General features: G+C 42.7%; 1 protein-coding gene across 3 annotated transcripts in view; it reads right to left on the bottom strand.

Annotated features, from left to right (window-relative positions):
- Positions 1–2,215: 2,215 nt before the first annotated feature.
- HEXD (hexosaminidase D) overlaps positions 2,216–20,773 on the bottom strand; it is a 134,177-nt gene continuing 115,619 nt past the window's right edge. For all 3 annotated transcript variants that reach the window (XM_085891592.1, XM_085891593.1, XM_085891591.1), the window contains exons 14-16: positions 14,965–15,066; positions 12,029–12,118; positions 2,216–4,462 (exon numbers count right to left, since the gene is read on the bottom strand). In XM_085891592.1, coding sequence (XP_085747718.1) covers positions 4,282–4,462; positions 12,029–12,118; positions 14,965–15,066 — 373 coding nt within the window. In that variant the 3' untranslated portion in view covers positions 2,216–4,281. The remainder of the gene's footprint in view (positions 4,463–12,028; positions 12,119–14,964; positions 15,067–20,773) is intronic.

A 20,773-nucleotide genomic window follows, 5' to 3' on the forward strand; every position in this document is an offset into this window, starting at 1 on the left:
CCTGCTTACAGGGGAATTTGCACATTGCGTTCCTCCAAGCCCATCCCTCGGTGTACTGCATTTAGAATGGGAAGGGGGGGGGGGTGTGGTGCCTTGACAGAGGAGTCCGAAATGAAGGCCTGTTGGGCCAGTTACTTTGAGCGGCTGTTCCAGGCTGATCCACCAGCTGTTGAGTTGGATGTCAGGGATGTCACTATCCCTATTGCTGACCCGCCTATCAACTGTGAACCGCTTTCATTGGTGGAAACACAGGCTGCGGTGAACCGGTTGAAATGCTGTAAATCTCCTGGGATTTGTGACATCCATGCTGAACTTCTCAAGGTTGGTGGAAATGCGGCACTCGTGTCATTGCATGCAGTTCTGTGCTCTGTGAGGAACACAGGCATCATCCCAACTGACTGGAAGAGGGGCCTTGTTATCCCTCTCTGGAAACAGAAGGGTGATCGCCAGGACTGCAACAACGACCGAGGGGTGATGCTACTCTCAGTGCCGGGCAATGTATTTGCTTGGATAATTCTTGAGAGGGTTCGCCACCATCTGCTTAAGCACCAGTGCCCAGAGCAGTCAGGCTTTACATCAAAGAGGTCAACGATTGACCATACCCTTGCCCTTTGGGTCCTCACTGAATACAGATAAGAGTTTAGGCAGGGGCTGCTTGCAGCTGATATGGATCTCTACAATGTATTCGATTCTGTGATTTGGGATGCTCTCTGGAGGGTTCTTGGTCTTCGTGGGGTGCCACCAAAACTGATCAACATCTGATGTCTGAAATATACTCGTACTGAGAATGCTGTAACATGTGGTGGTACCATCTCTGACTTGTTTTCAGTTGTTACTGGAGTTCATCAGGGGTGTATTTTGGCTCCCACACTTTTCAGCTTGTGTGGACTGGATTCTGGGGAGGATGCCAGAGACATCAAGTTGTGGTGCATCGTTTGGGAATGTCAAGATCTCTGACCTTTATTTCGCAGATGATGCAGTCATCTTTGCGGAGACTCTGGATATCTGGATTGGCGGCTCTTAAGGTGCTCAATGAGGAGTTGGGACTGCTAGGATTACGGGTTCCCTGGGTCAAAACTAATAGCCAGGCTTTCAATGACATCTTAGATTCTGCCATATTGTCTGTAGCACCTGTTTGTGGTGAGGATGTTGAGGTCACGGAGATTCACTTCCCTTGGCAGTGATATTCATGTCTCCGTTAGCTGTAAGCCAGAGGTCAATAGACGTCTCGGTCGGGCCTGGGGAGTCATGGATTCACTGGATAATGGGGTGTGGCGCTGTCGGTAACTGTGTGGGAGGATGAAAGTCCGAGTCTTCAGGTCCTTCCAGTCTTGCTCTATGGATTTGAGACTTGGACTCTGACTGGAGATCTGAGACGAAGACTTACTTCCTTCGGTACCAGGTCTCTTCGGAGAATCCTTGGTTATCGCTGGTCAGACTTTTTGTCCAACGAGCAGTTGCTGAGAGAGACTCAAATGAGATTTGTTAACGGCATAGTCCGTGAGTGTCATCTGTGGCTGTATGGACATGTGGCTCGTTTTCCTGACGCTGATCCTGGTCACCAGATTCTTTCAGCGAGGGAACCTCATGAGTGGAGGAGGCCAAATGGCCAACCACGTTCTTCGTAGTTACAGCAGGTTGATTGGCATCTCAAGGAGATTGGGATGGGCCAGGCATCTGCCTGGGGGATGGCCAGACGGAGGCTGCTGGAGTACCGGCGGAAAGTGGACGCAGCGACGCGCTGCTCTGGCGCATGCTCCCATACCTGCCCTGACTTGATCTGTTGGTTTACCTATCATGTTTGTGCTTTGATGTTGCTTTTGTTTCAATTTTCTCGCTTGTTCCTAATCTTGTTAAAGATATGTTGTTGCTCGAAGGTGGCTTACTGCATTTGCTGATTTGCAGTATCTCAGTGTTGTGTTCGGGCTGTTGTTATTGTTGTTGATTGCAGTGTATTTGCAGGTATAACCATACCTGCGCGCACAGGGATTCAGTTCAGTATCCCCTCGCAATCAAGGTTTCCCATTTTATTATAGTTTAGATGCTTGGGATCAAGGTTTTCAGGCAAAATTAAACTGCATAATGATTAAAGCATGATTGACAGATGCACACTGCTGTTTCTCAAGCAATGGCTGAAGCACAAAGGGGTTGGTGTCAGAGTGGGATGGCTTTCAGCTGGCGAAGGGAAAAAAAATACGGAGTCAGTGAAAAGCTGTTTGAGTTCCGCTGGCAATATGCCAGGCTACATACATGTGCATTTATTGGTGTGTGCGACCACACACACGCACCTTGAGGAACTTGGACAAGACACAAGGACCAACAATGCCATCAAAACACAAGAAGAAAAGAATCACCACAAATAGCAATCTGCTTCTGTGAAGTCCAAATTTAGTTCGAATCGTGTCCACGATCACAAATTATTTACACCAAGACATAAAACGTTTTCTTTTTCTTTAAATCAACAGCCGTTCCCAGAACAGTTCGAGTCTTTTGGTACATGATAACCATGCAGCCCTCGGCTAAAATCCTGGGGATGGAATTTTATGCTCAGCATCTAAAAATCTCTTTTACCCAGCTTATTAAACAATTCACATCGAGGGAAGACTGTACAGAATCAATAGCAAAAGTGCAAGATCAAATAAAAACAGCAAATAATGAAATAACCTACATGTTATTCGCATATTAGTCAGAGGCTGAAGGTCTGATTCTTACCCACCTCAGTTTTCTGTTACCTCCTTTCTGATCTCACACCTCCCCCCCCCACCACACCCAATCCCTCCTCCTTTCTTCTCGTTTCTGCCCAAACCTGCCGCATTCTTCCACAATTCAACCCACCTGGTCACCCCTCTATTTCTAAGCTGAATGCTCACCTCCATTCTCCAATCTGTAGAACCGACTCCCTGTGCCCATTGCCTCGTGCCCCTCCCTCGAGTCCTGCAAGTGTGCTGCCCACAGTCACCCCAGGTCTCTCCTACTATTTGACCACCCGCCTACCCTCCCCCTCCCTCACTCCCCCATCCCTTTTCTTTGTGCCATTCATCTACTCATTTGAAGTCGTCGTCTCCCTATTACCTTTTGATCCTGTGTCAGTCAGTGAACACATTGTCCTCCATTGTTTAGCTCCTTGCTCCTCATGCTATATTCACAAGTTCCTCCATGAGCCTCCAAATCAATGCAAAAAAAGAAGAAGAAGAAGAAGAAGAAATAATTACAAAAACTACAACAATGCAGTGATACAGGTCACAACAGGGATGAAAGTAACATCTTCATCAATTGCACACGTCACTGTAAATGGATTGCATTACCCTTCCATGCACACAAATAAATGCAGTAGCACTACATGGGTAATATACAGCAATGCAAGACAGAGGTCTTTTTAATCATCTTTCATCGTTGTAAATATCTCAGAGGCCTGAGGTCCGAATATAAATGGGCTTAGTGGTTGCGAGTACGCTCATGGCACACAGAGAAGTGTTTCTGGAGGCCAGTACCTAAGCCGACCTCGTACTGGTAATGACGTGCTGACAGGACGGCTCAGCGATAGTCTGCTCATCTTTGAACTGTCCAGTTTGGGTTGTTCCTCGCCTAATTCCAAACAGTTATCATATAGTGTTTTGCAGGCAGGGTGTTGCATCAATGAGAATGCCATTCTTCAACGACGACTAAGGCGGTTGTCCGATCCACTAACATTCCCTTGTGGGTGTTAAATGTCTTCTTTTTTGAGTACATGATTGAGGCTCATAGAAGATATGGAGCAGAATGGAAGGGAACAAAAGGGAAAGACCAACAACAGAATAGAAGTGAGAGTGACATCAAGGGTGGGGTAGGGAGGACACATGGGGGTTGGGTGAACAAGCTGAATGAACCATAACAAGGTGGTGAAACAGAAAGCGGAGATGAAACAGAAAAGGAACAAACCAAGTGACAACTAACAAACAATAGTTCAGGAAAAGAGGTGGGATCACAATGTGTCATTGTACCTTTCAAAAAGGTAAGGGACTGTGCTTAAAGCTCAAAGCCACTTCTCATAATGGAGCTGCCTCCACGGTGAGAATGTCAAGGGTCAATTATTGAAGGACATCAGGAAATTAATCTCTGGGATACCTTAACCCATCATGTTCAATGTTTTGGCTTTTCTCTGAGCAAATTGAATAAACCAATACAAAGTAACAGCCTTACAAATAGGAACAATTCTCAAACATTGGATTTCAGTAGGGAAGGAGGTGAGGAGAACAAGGGAAGGGAGGTGAGACAGTTTGCGTATGGCCACTTGAGAACATCTTAGACTTTAGGCTGTCCCTTGAGGGCAATGATTTCATCGTAATCTCGAAGTAGGTGGCGAAGACGATCCAGGTTTGGATTGACATGCACCTCCAACCATTCCTCCACAGCATCAAGGAAGAACAATCCCAGCATTTTGCTTTGCAGGTTCTCTATGTGCTCCTCCCAGTCCCGCAAAACCCTATTGTGCAGAAATAAATGAGAATGATACATAGCAAAACTTCAAGCACAATAATAACTAGAATTGCACTCGGTAGAGAGCATACCTCCGCCAGGCTGAAGAGTTTACGTTTTGTATCCCACTGATGGGCCGGATCTGCATCCGGACCTCAACCAAAAATTTAATCGGCTGATTCCTGTCACCTACCCAACTCATCCCACCAAGTTGTCATAATCCGTACACAACTTTTTGAGAAATCATGCGATACTGTACTGTATATTGTTTTTGGCCCCATCTCTCAATGGTGAAGAATCACGTTTAAAATAAAAAAAATTCTCGTATCCAAATCTGGCCCTTCACCAAAATCTAATCAATTTGTCCTGAGCATAAACCCAACCGGGCCATCAAATTTTGTCCAAATCTGTTCACAACATTTTGAGATATCCTGCTTACAGACAGACAGAGAGGTGAAAACATAACCTCTGTCCACCTTTGGTGGCGGAGGTACAAATATAAAAATTACCGTATCCAGATCTTCATCAAAATCTAATCAAGGTAATAATAATTTACAATTCACTCGCAGGACAGAAAAGTATTCTAATGTCCATTCCATTCCTACTTACCAAGCGAAACACAAACACATTTGGGATGTGCAGCAAATGATAGAGTGAGTAGCAAACAGACCGAACAGCAGGGAGATGTCCAATCGATGAGTACGTACTTTCCAAACAATTGTGACCACTCGTTCGACTTAAGCATACAATTCATGAGCAAATAATTTTGGTCTAAAAACTCACCTTTTTTGGTCTGTAACAAGAGTGCCTCCACCGTTTTGTACCCCTCCCATTTTTATGATTAAAGCCCCCCATTACCCAACTCCATTCCTCTTCATTCCTGCTGAACTGTTTGAGTTCACCCTACCTCCATGTGAGCAGGTGGCTCTACTAAGAGGGAGTCGTTTCATACGAGGCAGAGCAAAACACGTGACAATAAAACAGGAAGGGTTTAGAAGCTTCCTTTGTTGGAGTTGGAGAAAAGCAAAAGAGAAGGTGGTGAAAGCAAAGCTACGATGAAACATGTGCAGGTGTTCAAGCATTGGAGTTGTTGGTGCAATGAGCAGTGCTGTGTCATTGAGACCGACCTAATCTAAGCTAGACGTTACATTTTAACAACACTATCTACTTTCTCAGCTTCAATTCAGAAACCTCTGTGTAATTGATGCTTAAGCAGAGTGTTTGTGGGGCAGGTGCACCATGTTGGACAAAATCTATGCAGCAAGTGCTGTTGTTGCACATGGGTTAATGGTCATCATCATAGTTAAGAGGTGCAATTTGGATGCATCATATTTTTCGGTCGATAAGTCAATGTGGAATAAAAGTCGAATTGGCTAATTTCCCCATTTTTATTTCCTTCATTCATAGATAAGTTGATTTGGAGTAAAAGACGAAGCTAGGTCAACTACGGCAGTTAGCAAAACTGTCAATCAGAACAACAGAGGTGTTAATTCCTCCCTGACACACACAGAGCGCATTACTAGCTACGGTACTTCCAGGGTCAAGAATATTAACGAGCTGTTTTGTGAATATTATTTTAATTACTTTGTGGGAAATCATATAGATGTACAGCATTTAAAACAATCTACAGAATCAATATCAGCACTGGCTCACAGCACATTACATTTTGCCAGTCCCGAACACATTTCTCGCTGACACCATATTTCCTGCAGGCAGCCATATTCCCACCATTTTCCTCAGTGAACTTAAAAACTTCGAATTTAAAAGCTGCCGTGTACGACTTGCGTGGCTTTACAGGAGGCATTTTGAGATGACGTCGTAAGGATGGATACATACGATTGCGATTGCAAGGGATGAATCAAACGGAAATCGGTGAGTGCGTGCTCGTTATTGATCGGATAACTTTGCATGTGTTAGTGAGCGGATTAACGTTAAATTGCTCACCCAATTGGCAAGCATTCCAGACAATCCTTACTGTAGTGTTATAAATTAAAAATTATACAATTTATTTCGGAAAATACTACACTGAATTTTTATTTATTTATGCAATTCACTGTCAACAAGAGCGCAAGTGAGCACAATATATGCCCGAAAACGTCTCTGTGACACACACACACACAACACACACACACACACACACACACACACACACACACACACACACACACACACACACAATTATATATTCAAACACGTCAATTTATGAAGAACAAGAAGGTATATACAGAATTGTGCTACGACATGGAAAACAGCATCCTGGTTGCCATGGCAACCACTTTAGATGAAGAACGTATGTCGCGACACACCGTCTCCACAGTCTGTACCTATGTACCAAATATGAAACGTGAAAGTTGAAAACTTTGGGAGTTAGAGTGTGGACAGGAATGGACGGACGGATGGACGGACAGACAGACAGACGGACGGACGGACAACCGGTATCACATAATACGCCCCGATATATATATACATATATACGTATGTGTATATACATATATATATATATATATATATATATATATATATATTTTTTGGTAACCACAACAATATATATATATATATATATATATATATATATATATATATATATATATATATATATATATATATATATATATATATATATATATATATATATATATATATATATTGTTGCGGTTGTGGAAATTCGCAAACCATCATTCAGGTCCCGTAGGTGAGATATCTCTGTAAGTACATGTGTAGTTAGTCCCAAACCCGTTGTTTAGAGGGAATAAATGTGATTAATTTGGGCTGCGACGCTTTGAGATAGCCGTTTTTCTGTTCTATCTTTATTTTGAACCAACCACGTCTCAACCGCCATCACACAACAACCACCAACCACAACGCCGCTTCACAACAACAACGCCAGCAGCCACGATCTTTACCTTCACAACTCGCTCCCGCAAACATCGCATCACCGCCATTCCAAACGGCACCATGGCCACAAACCACCACCATAAACCCTCCACCACCTTCACCTCTCTCCTTCTGCGGCCATTTCCCCCACGCTGAGATAGTGCGAAAAGGGGGCCCCGTTCCCACCCCACTCCAAGCAGTGCCAACGAAACCCGCGAAGGAGCACGAAGTCGGGGCACCGCCGCGCTGCCATATTTGTGGCTCATCACAAAGACACGGGTAGGACCCACCCGGTCTCGCGGACCTGACCGCTCTTTCAGGTCCCGCGCAAATAATGGCCCACAGGCCCCGTCTGCCCCCTTGTCTTTGAGGGTGGCCTTTTCTTTTGTTTCTGTGTAAACGTGTGTGTGTGGCGCCAGTCTGGTGAAGTAAAACTGTGAAGTGTTGCCGTGTGTCGCTCTTAGTCGGTAGTATCTCTGCATCGTTGTTTCTTTTGTTACATTTGCTTTTTGTGCATAATTGTTTTAATTGTATATGTGTGCTCTCTGTGTGCCGCGGAATAAATGTGCATCATGTTGAACTGTTTTCCCGTTTCGCTTCGTCTTTTCTTTAATTGAATCTCCATCTTGCTTCTCGTAAAGGGTTGGTAGTGGGCTTAATACGCCCGATAATTAATCGGAACCGTCAAGGCCGACGATAACACCGCTCGGTTATCCCGATAGTACGGAACGGATCGCTTAAGCGGCCCGTGTCCGGAGTCGACCTGCTGCGAGGTGCGATTGCCCGGTCTACCCTCCGCGTGGGTACTTAGGTAGGTTGAGTTTGGCGAACAACCATATCCCACGCGGGGGGCCGATTGGCACGATCGTGGTGAGGCCGAAAGGCCCACCCGTGACTAGTTCCCGGCGTTAGTCCGAGAGGGTCAAGACAGAATTGTCCGTCCGGTGGGTGACGTGCCGCGATTCGAGTCACGTGGCCGTTCGGACGCCGGCGGGCGCGAATTCGCAACAAAAAAAAAAAAAAAATATATATATATATATATATATATATATATATATATATATATATATATATATATATATATATATATACCGGGCGTAGTGGCGTGCGCCTGTAATCCGGCTACTCGGAGGCTTGGGTTGGAGGATCGCTTGAGGACGGGAGCTCTGCGCTGGGCCGCGCTATGAGAGGGTGTAGGGCATCCCGGAATCATGGCGAAACCCAATCCTTATCCCTGTGTCGTAAGAGGCGACCAGGGTTGCGTCAGGAAGGGCATCCGGCGTAAAACCTATGCCAAATCAGTATGCGGATCATAACGGATGATCCGCTGTGGCGACCCCTAACGGGAGCAGCCGAAAGACGAACAACAATATATATATATATATATATATATATATATATATATATATATATATATATGTATATATACGTATACATATACATATACATGTACATATATATATACATATATATATATATATATATATATATATATATATATATATATATATATATATATATATATATATATATATATATATATATATATATATATATATATATATATATATATATATATATATATATATATATATATATATATATATATATATATATAGCCTGGTGTTGGCGAAGTGGTTAGGGCAGCGGCTTGGGATCCAAAAGGTCCTGAGTTCAAGCCCCGTTGGTCCACTGAATTAATACACCAGGGGGTTGACTCAGCCTGTCATCCTTGCGAGGTCGGCGAAATGAGTACCAGTATACTGGGCCGGTGTATACCCTGGTTAAAATAGGTATGCCATATCCCTGTGTCGTAAGAGGCGACCAGGGTTACGTCAGGAAGGGCATCCGGCGTAAAACATGTGCCAAATCACTATGCGGATCATACGGATGATCCGCTGTGGCGACCCCTATCGGGAGCAGCCGAAAGAAGAAGAAGAAGAAGAAGAAGGATGTATATGTATATATATATATATATATATATATATATATATATATATATATATATATATATATATATATATATATATATATATATATATCGTGCGTATAAAAACCATAAGTTGATTATCAGTACAAGTCGAGAAGCGGACTTCCAGGGAAAAATAGACTTGTACGCCGGAAAATACGGTAATCATTAAAGAGGTGGCTGGCCAGCTCAAATCGTGGCAAAGAATCTACTCGGTGCTTTGACAGCCAATGGTTCCCAAATAAAGTTTATATCTGCCCACGTGCTTTCGCCTTATTACAATGTTTGATTTTTTCCCCCATTTTTATTTGGTAAAAAGGCACCTCTAAAAAGAGTTAATAACCAATGGTCTCCAAACAGAAAATGTTTATGGGATGAAAAAATAAATTCAGAAAATGCTTCCCCATGCATTCTGGTGTGCGCATGTCAGTATGCCCATGAGATTTGGCCTCAAGACCAAGGTGCATGTGCATTTGTTGGGCGAAGCAGAGGGATGTTGATGGACGTCAAGTATGAGAAATAATTGGTTGCCATAATCGAGGAGACTGCTGCGGCTGCTCAAAGTCCAGTGAAGAAGGGCTGCTCGACGACAGGGGGCATGAGTGTGCGTCATTGAGAGAAAATCTCGGTGAGATTAAGCATCACGAATAGCCTTCATGACATTCTGTGCCTGTGTCGAAAGCGGATCCGTGCCCCCACATGCCTCAGACCGTTGTTGTCCAGCACACAGCATTTTGATAGTTTGAGTTCCTCTTCCTCCTCAACTTCTGCCTATGCAGTACTCAGACCATAACCACAACCTGCTGCTTGTAGAACTTGGGAGAAGAATGGAAATCATAAAAATCAATCTCCTTTGTGTGTTGTCCATGTCTTTACAAACCTCTGCGTAGAGTTAGCTTTCAGATTTGTGATCACAGGAATTGAAGGGTTATCTCGAATAATAAATGTCAGTGTGTGCTTGTGTGTGTGTGTCTGTCTCCTCCATAACTCTAAAACCATGAAACTTCGCATGCATACTAAGGAACCTTGAAGGAAGTGCATGAATGAAAACTGGGTGTTTGGGTTAATTTAAGCACCCCTTTTGAAGATAAAACAGGGTACTCATCATGAAAAAACAAAAAAGGCTTATCTTTGGTCAGGCCGCTTTCCCCTGGCAGGGGTCTTGAGCCTCAATTTTGTTTCAGCCTCCTCAAAAGTACCTTGCCTTGGAACCATGATATACTCACGTACTCTGTCTTCGGATTTGAGGATTGGAGCATGTGGACTTATTATCCCGCCCCCCCTCCCCCCGGAGGGAAGGAGTGGGATATTATAATCGTCCGGTTTGTTTGTCTGTTTGTTTGTTTGTCTGTCTGTCTGTCTGTTAGCAACTTTACGGCAAAACGGCTGGCTCAAACACTGTCAAAATTGTATCCACAGGTGGGTAATGAACCTCGGACAACCCCATTAACGGTTGGGTCCAATTAGGTCAAATGTCAAGGTCAGGTCACGAAAAGGTCAAAATCGTTTTTCGCTCATAACTTCGTCAATAAATGGGCGGGATTTGTTGTGCCTGGCACCACTTGTTAGGTATTGAAATCTGGAGTGAAACCTGAAAATTTAAAGAAATTAACAATTCTTTAACTCAGCTTATTTACGTATTTACTTAAAGCAAGCAAGGCTGTGATCCCTACTTATTCATATTTACACAAGAAAATGTGAAATTGCCAAAGCATTAAATTTTACTTTTTTCTATAGTTAGAAAAGTTATATTGAGTGAAGAAAAGATTAAGGAAAGTGCCCAAAGTGTAACTTCATTGAGTGCAATGAAAATAATTCACCAGCGGGATCGCTGCAAAGGTTCCCACGGCTGTGGCTGGGTTCTCCGTGGGGAAATCTCCGCAGTGAGAAAGGCAAAATAAACTAAATTAAAGATCAAATTACAAGAACGATTAACATAACGGGAGGATTAGAATGAGTAAAGCAATGGGACGAGTGAACTCCAAGTTCAAAAGAGAATTAGAAAATATTGCAATATTATTTAAATTAATTTACCCTGAAAAATTTCTACAATTTTTGAGGCATCGCTCTTCCCCCCGCCCCCCTCCCCACCCCCTCATCACTCTCCCTCCCACCCTCCTCACACTTCCCACAATCACTCTCTCTTTCTCTTGCTCCCACCTCCCTCCGTCCCACCTCCTCTCTCCCCTCTCTTTTTCTCTTGCTCCCACCCTCCTCCTCGCACCCCACCCTCCCAGAATGGAAAGCGACATGTGGTGAGGAATTGCTTCCCCCCCCTGCCTCCACCTTTCCTCACTCTCCACTCTCTTTCTCTCACTCCCACCCCATCTCTCCTGGAGTGTATAGCGACGTGTGGTGAAGCGTCACTCTCCTCTTCCCCTTTCTCTTTCCTCCCCTCACTCTTTCTCTCGCTCTAAAACTAAATTGTATTCCAAATTATCCAGAGGTTACACAGGAATGCATTCAAAATTGGCATAACCCTGCACAACTCAGCCACACAAACTAGTGTAGGTTACAAGTGAGTTACGTAGCATTACACAAATATTATGAATGTGACTATGGTACAAAATGTGAATATTTGAAAAAGCAACTTTCATAGAAATAAAAACAATGGACAAGAAGTGGGAAAGGGCAAGGTGCAAGAGAGCAGAGTTTTCTTTATGAGAAGATGTGGATGGGAGACCAGACATTGGAGCGGGGATGCTTTAAGAAAGCAAGAGGAAGACTTACTGCCTGGCTTTAGGCCCAAATTGCTCCATGAACATAGGGTTTGCAAACTTGTGCTTGCGGTTGTACTCCGAGAACCAGGCCCGCACATACCTGCAAAAACAATGGGCAGGATACTGCTGAGAAAAGTTTTTTTTTATTGCACATTAGATCAAGTACTGCATATTCTACCCTCTGCCCATCCCCAGCCCCACCAGGTCAGGATGCATGCATTCTTCGAGTAAAAGCAACCCCCGACCACTTGCCTCTCCTTGTTAACCTTCCAAAATGTTTACTGCTCACCTCCACTTGATTTTCTCCGACCTGTGGTATTGTTTCGCCGAGTCAATTTGATTCCACTTTTCCCTCTACGAATTCAAGATGGCTGTGCACTGCTAGCTCATCATTTTTACCTGCGATGTGTCGCAGGCCTACACGAGCTCCACACAATTGTTGTTGTTATCGTGGTTCTTGTTGGGGGTCAATTTTTTTTAATGTGCACCTATTGGTCGGACAGTTGCTGGACCCCACCCACATTTGTTGCTTCACTCCACTCACCATGGCACCCCGAAGATAAAATAATATCACCGCCATCTTGGTTTTCTGGTGGACCGAAGACATCAGGCCTACAGGCCTCTGTTGATTATACACTGTCTGGGTTTGTTGCGTCAGATTTCCATTGGCTTTGCTTGGGTCGAGTGTTACTCACTACAAGGCATCCCGAAAAATGTAATCCTATGTTGAATAAAAATTATTAGTAAGGTTTAATCAAGCCCGTCAGCACGCACGGTATGCACCTCACTAAAGCCGTTCCTGTGGTAATTTTGTTCAACATCATCCGATTTCCATCGGCTTTGTTACTCATGATGCCGTCCGCATGCGTCCTTTGTTACCTCTTCCACAACTGAGTAGAATGTGCTTCCTTCATGATTAAAGCTGTACCACAACTTGGCGAGCGTCGTCTGCTCAATTTACCTGTTCTTTTCGAAAGTTTTCCACCTCAAATTTTGTACAAACAATTTATTTATTGCCCGTAAAATAAAGGTCGAGTCAACTAAAAGCGTGAACGAGAGGTCAGCACGTCCGCCCGTAATTTGCTTATGCAGAGGTCCCGTTCAAAATGTAACACTTGGGGAGGGAGGTCTATGTCCAAACGTCACGGAGCATTACAAGGGAATTGGGGGAGGGAGTTCGGTGTTTCCAGTGGCATCACGTAACACTATTAACCAATGACTATTTTATTTCCTCTATAATAGTAACAGTTTTTGCACTCATATCTTGCAAAATAAAGACAACAAAAAATAAATTGGTGAAAATTGTAGCATCTGGTACTCTATTGCATATATACACTGTTTGAAACGTAAATCTTCAACGTTACATTTTTGGAAATAGGAGAGGAAAGCGATTCTGCTCCTAAATTTTCAACAGTATATCTATTGTTAGCATTTGGAAGTCGATTTCAGAATGGTGAGGAAAAAAAAAATACAATAGACCTCACATGGAGAAATTGCAGGGCTGCAAGTGAAGTTGACAATTTTTCGGAAAAGAGTTGTCCACGATAAATGTGCATTTCTATCAAAACGGACGTATTCAGCATTCTTTTTATCCCAAAAATAATTTTTGAAGATGTCTACACGTATTTCTGGATAATTTTAGATACTAGAAAAACCTGCTCCTTACGAGAGCATAATACCCCTTTCCTTTACCGCCCCCCCCCCAAACCGCATAGAATTAGGGGCAGGGTCAGGGTGAAATATTTTGAGCTCACGACCTGACCCAGACTTGTAATCGATATTGAACCAAACCATGAGAAGACTCTTGGAGATGAATTGCATAATACTTTCACCAACAAGGATGACAGTGTTGAGTGGACAGAGAGAGGCAAAAAAACCCAAAAAACTTTTGTGTTGCAGGTTGTGACCACAGTGGTCATTCTTGTCGACCTATATTCCACAACCTCATTTACCTCCTCCCACACATTAACTCTCCAAAAAGCTAACCCTATTATGATGATAATTTCTTTATTTCTCTCCCATTTTCTTTCCTCTTCCTACATTCCGCTGCTTGATGCCACCATTTCTCCCACTCTCGGTATGCTGCCCTGACACCCCCGTCATCTTGCTCTTCCGTGTGCACAAACATTTTCCTGACAATTTTTCGCTTCGAAATGCCATGTTAAATTCACTTAGATGTTTGTTGAACTTTTCATCTGTTATAACTAAGTGCACTGTGTATGGTATTCAGTTACTTAATGCATCGTCTATGGCAGAAAGTGATGCGTAGCAAGTCACTTAGCATGTAGCTCGTGCGCAAATCCTGAGCAGAGCCTACATACTGTATTAGATGCCAGAGCAAATAGGACTGCAAGGCTAGTCCTAAAACCACAAAAGTTTAATAACAGTTATGAGGTTGCATAATCACAACCCAGCTATAAACTGCCATCTTGGTGTTTCACAGGCAGGTGATTCACCAATGTGAGTGTCATCACTCAGGTGGACGTTAAGCTGGGTGTCCCATCTATGAGCATTAGTTTATGGAGGTTAGTGATCTCATGGTGTCGTTCACCAAGAGAAGGCAAGCTATCGCCGACACCCAAAGCAAATTACAAATTCCTGTCTCGACTTCCTCTGTCGTTCCAGAATTGTAACTCGAACAAAGAAACTGCTTCCACGGAACAGAAGCTCTATTTTGTGATTGACTTGATGATAATGACGATGAAGAAGAATCCTAATAATTTGCGAATGGGAAGGAATCCCACACCATGCTTTGCAAGTGGAGACCCAACCTAACAGCGGACCTTCAGACACGAAATAAAACAGCAAAGTTAGGCATGGGACTACAACTACATTTCTTAACCACATGGATCTCACCGCACAACTAAATCAGATTAAAACACGTGCAGTTGTTGCACATTGAACATACTGACAAAATGTGATGCGTAACAAAGGTTTAGAACCCACTGGTTGTTGTCCAGTATTGCGGAGATGGAATCGTGAAGACTGCCGTTTATGTAGAGCACTTCATTGTGGATCTCAAACCCAGGAAAAGACCCCTCACCCGCCCTAAAAAAAAAAGAAAGACAACAATGCACTGCCATAACACTCATGAACCATTGGCTGAGAGGATGCTGTAAGTGTATACAGCCCTTTGCCCAGCATTCCACATGTATACATGCCTTCCACAATAAGATGAACAACAAACACAACACACATTTAAAATAAAAATAAAAACATTAATACTTTGAAATTTAGAAATTAATTTAAACATCTCAAAATATTTATCTGCCCATATGATGTTTACCATAATGTTATTCCCCATGTTGTCCTCATCACAGGCCTGTATGTTGTGCTCTTCATGCAAGTTTCCCAGTTTCCACACATAATGCAGGGTGCCCAAATAAAAGGAGAAGCAGAAGAGCCGTATAGTTTGACCAATAATAACTTATTGGCCATACCAATAACTCCAGTGTGCAAATCCCTCCTTTTACTTGGTCATTGCTTTGATATTCACAAAATCCACAATTCACAAGTTTATTGGTTGGTCTGGTCTGTTATTCTTTCTGTCTGTCTCGATGTCTATCCGTTTGTCAATCAGCTACAGGTCACATCCTCACTTCAATCTTCATGAAACATAACCACCCGGTAGAGGTAGTCACAAGAAAATAAGCCAAATGTTTTTAGGTCAATAGGTCAAAGGTCAAATAAATCAGCAATTTTCATCCGATTAACTTGATATATATATATATATATATATATATATATATATATATATATATATATATATATATATATCTATATATATATATATATATATATATATATATATATATATATATATATATATATATAAACCGCATCAAAAGAAAGTCTACAACCCCTTTCAAATTTGTCACCTTTGTTGCCTTATAGCCTGGAATTAAATTGCATTAAATCAGACTTTTTTCCATCTTTATTTACACATCGTAACAGTGAAAAACAAATTCTACAAATTTAAGAACACCAATAAAATAAAATAAACTGGAATATCTTGATATTCTATCTCAACCCAAATATATATATGAACATACACACACTGCATGGCCAAAAGTATGTGGACACCCCTTCTAATTAGTGGATTCACCGATTTCAGCCACACCCATTGCCAACAAGTGTTTCAAATCAAGCACACAGCCATGCAATCTCCAGAGACAAACATTGGTAGTAGAATGGGCCGTGCTGAAGAATTCATTGACTTTCAACATGGCACCATCATCGGATGCCACCTTTCCAACAAGTCAGTTCATCAAATTTCTGCCCTGCTCGAACTGTCCCGATCAACTGTAAGTGCTGTTATTGTGAAGTGAAAATGTCTCGGAGCAACAACAGCTCAGCCGCGAAGTGGTCAGCCACACAAGCTCACAGAACGGGACCGTCGAATGATGAAGCACGTAGCACAGAAAAATCGCCTGTCGTCGGTTGCAACACTCACTACCGAGTTCCAAACTGCCTCTGGAAGCAACATCAGCACAAATACTGTTCGTTGAGAGCTTCATGAAATGGGTTTCCATGGCCGAGCTGCCGCACACAAGCCTAAGATCACCACGTGCAATGCCAAGCATCGGCTGGAGTGGTGTAAACCTCACCGCCATTGGACTCTGGAGCAGTGGAAACGCGTTCCCTGGAGTGATGAATCACGCTTCATTTGGCAGGCCGGAGGATGAACCAGGGTTTGTTGGATGCCACGAGAACGCTACCTGCCCAAATGCATGGTGCCAACTTTAAAGTTTGGTGGAGGAGGAATAATGGTCTGGGGCTGTTTTTCATGGTTCAGGCTCGGCCCCTTAGTTCCAGTGAAGGGAAATCTTAATGCCACAGCATACAATGACATTCTAGACGATTCTGTGCTTCCAACTTTGTGGCAACAGTTTGGGGAAGGCCCTTTCCTGTTTCAGCATGACAATACCCCCATGCACAAAGCGAGGTTCATACAGAAATGGTTTGTCGAGATCGGTGTGGAAGAACTTGACTGCACTGCACAGAGCCCTGACCTCAACCCCATCTAACACCTATTGGATGAATTGGAACGCCGACTGCGAGCCAGACCTAATCGCCCAACATCAGTGCCCGACCTCACTAATGCTCTTGTGGCAGAATGGAAGCAAATCCCCGCAGCAATGTTCCAACATCTAGTGGAAAACCTTCCCAGAGGAATGGAGGCTGTTAAAGCAGCAAAGGGAGGACCAACTCCCCATTAATGGCCTTGATTTTGGAATGAGATGTTGGACGAGCAGGTGTCCACATACTTTTGGCCATGTAGTGTTCCATACAATTCTATATGGATGTCGATATATACTATATATACTGCATAAAAAAATCTTGATAACCTGCGTGGATGGTAAACCCTTGTTGAGGTGAAGCTTTGGTCGACCAATGTGAGTATGTCTATTAATTACGTACAGTTTGAACGTGAGTGCATATACTAATTACTTATTATTGGATGTTGGCCATGCCTATTAATTACGGACTATTGTAACATATCTCTTTGATCTGTTGGGCCCTGTAGACCTTTTAAGACCCTTTATACCCCCTTACTCCTTTGACCTTTACACTCTTTAGATCCCTTGATACTGTCGACCCATTGACCCTATTTTGATACTTCAGACCACCTTTTTGTCGAGGTCGAGTACACTGTCGAGGTTTGTGGAACAGATAGTACACTGAACGAATCAGGACATAACAGGACAAAAAGGAACAGTAGAGAGAGTGTGGAAACACCAACAGCAGAGTTGAAGGCCAATATCGAGGGGGACGTGGAGAAACAATGCATGTGGGAAGGAATGTGGAGACAGGAGAGGATGGATGCATGGGGTGGACAAGAGGATGAGGGATTGGGGCATGGGTTAACGAGGGTAGAAACGATCATAGTTTTGGATTGGGGATGATCTGAGATGGTAGTCAACAGCTGCTGTCTTGAGCGTGGGATTTCATTTCAACCAATCATGGTTTTCGAGCTGAGATGAGTCATCGTTTGCGTATGTGTGCAACAATTACCTCCCGTTACGAGCCTTTTGTTGTTTCTCTTGCACCATTTTTAAATAAGCCCAAACATAATATGATGGACAAAATTAGTTTTGCCAAAAGGCAGAGAAAGGTTATAACATTGGGTGAAAAGATCGAGTTGTTAGATAGGTTGGCTCGAGGTGAAAGTGCGGCGTCTGTAGGCTGCCATTACAGAATCAATGAATCGACTGTGCGGGGTATCTGTGAAAGTGAGTCGAATATCCGTGCAAGTGTTGCCGCCAACGGTCCATGAAGAGCAAAAGTGTCATTCCAGTCCCGTGATCCTCGTATTGAAAGGATGGAAAAAGCCCTTAATATGTTTGGATCGAGGACCAAACACAGGAAAAGGTGTCCGAGTGGACCAGTGATATGGGAGAAATCATTGCGGATTTACCAACATGTCAACGAGGCAGCCGAAGACTCCAGTTCAACTACGGCTTCCAACAAGCTCCACGCCAGAAAGGGCTGCTTTGAGAAATTCAAGAGGATTCAAACTCCATCATGTAAAATTAGTTGGGGAATCAGCTTTGGCAGACCTCGATGCTGCAAAAAAACTACCCATCACAGCTGATGGAACTAATCGAGGTGAAAGGATTTATGCCGGAACAGGTTTTTAACGCTGACGAGATGGGATTACACTGGAAGAGGATGCCATCTGATACCTTCCTCTCCAAGCAGGAAAGATCTGCTCCAGGGTTCAAGGTAGGACGTTTAAAGGTCATCTTACCCTTCTCCTATGTGGCAATGCTGCAGGTGACTTCATCCTAAAGCTAATGCTGCTCTTCTGATCACTTAATCCTCATCCCCACTCTCAACTCCAAAAGCATCATTGTCATCCCGAACTACGTCTTGTGTTTTCTATTTATGGCAGAGTACAGTACGAGTAAGTAATGTTCTTATCCTCACCCACCTCGCTGTTTCGGTATAAATTTAAAAGGTAAAAGTCTTGTGATTTTGTTTATTACCAATGCCACCGAAGGTGAAGGAAGTTGTTTTCACCCCTTTCTGTTTGTTTGTTTGTTTGTCTGATTGTTTGTATGATATCTCAAAAAGTTGTGGACGAATCCAGATGAAATTTTGTGGACAGGTTGGGTGTGTGAAAAGGACGAACTGGTTAGATATTGGTGAAGATACAGATCCGGGTACTAGAATTTTTAAAGAGATTCTTCACCATTGAGAGATAGGGCCAAAAACGATATCTCAAAAAGTTGTGGACGGATTCAGACGAAACTTGGTGGACATGTTGGGTGTGTGGCAAGGACAAATTTATTCCATTTTGGTGAAGATCCAAATCCGGATCTGGATAAGATAATTATTTAATTTTTAAAGTGATTCTTCATAATTGAGAGGGAGGGCCAAAAACGATATAGTTCTGTATAGCTTGATATTTCAAAAATGTGTTGGGCCCGATATGTTCTTGTGGATCAGGCATTACGTGGCGGAGGTAAGCGCTCCATCGAGTATCCTTCTAGTTACTCTCGCTAAAGGATTCGGAGAGGGTATTGGATTTGGGTCCGTTTGCTTGTTTGTCTGTCTGTCTGTTTGTTTGTAAACACAGAACTTTCGTGTTTTTCTCCACAACCGCTTGCCCGATCGACACAAAATTTTCACCATTGATTCGACTACTCATGTGGAATGTTTTAATAATTATGATGTCATACGTCACATGGTGTGGCAGCCATATTTGAAAAAAACGGAAATAATTTGGACCTCTGTATCTAGGAAACTGCACAAAGGACAAAAATTGAAACTTGGCACACAGCAAGTACTCGTCATGGGGAATGAGCATGATTTTTGACATCATAGGTGCCATCGTTATGATGTCATAATTGCATATTTAGAACGCCACATCCAATCAATATGAATATTTTTGAGGGTTATTGAGGGATAAAATGGTCCACAGAAAAAAAAATTCATGACATCATCGGTCACGTGATTCGGCAGCCATATTGTTTTTGTTTTTAAACATTCAAAAATCTTCTCTGAAGTGGCTGAAGAGATCGAGGTGAAACTTTACATGTATGACTGCCTGTCCGTGAGGAACAAAAGGTTCACGTATAATGTCATTGGTCACATGGTTTTGCAGCCATATTGGATTTACCCTAAAACCTCTAAAAATACACCAATCAAAATAAGTCCTTACGAGGGGTTTGCAATCTCTGATTGCTTTTTCTTGTTTATCCTGTATTTATTTTAGTAAGATGTTTATTTCAATGCTAACATGCTTTATATATATATATATATATATATATATATATATATATATATATATATATATATATATATATATATATATTATATTACATGTCTATTTCAATTGTGATGTGTTTATTTTTGGCTGCTGCTCACATTCCTCCATATTTTCTCGAATACCAGGAACTGAAACCCCCTTTTCCCATTGGCCCTTGGTTTCCACTGTCACAGTTTTAACTATTGTGGCATTTTCCAGGAACGAGGACTTCACAATATTTGAGGGTTTACTGTTCTATACATTTCTTGATGTGCAAAGCAAAGTGCAGTAGTTCTTTCGGCGATTTTGCAATCTCCCGATGTGGTACTTTAGCGATGTATTCTGGCGTCTCTATCAGTCTTGTAAGTTCTGAAAACGCTCGAGAATAAACGGTATGGCTTTTAAAACAACGCGTATGTGAGTTGAGATGACAATATCAAGAAGTGGTTTTAATAATGTGACGGCGTATTTGCGAAATGACATATGAAAGGGAGACGTAAA

This window comes from Eptatretus burgeri, chromosome 8 (assembly GCF_056783735.1).
Source record: "Eptatretus burgeri isolate ZD-2024b chromosome 8, Ebu_testis_v1, whole genome shotgun sequence".
Taxonomy (NCBI): domain Eukaryota; kingdom Metazoa; phylum Chordata; class Myxini; order Myxiniformes; family Myxinidae; genus Eptatretus; species Eptatretus burgeri.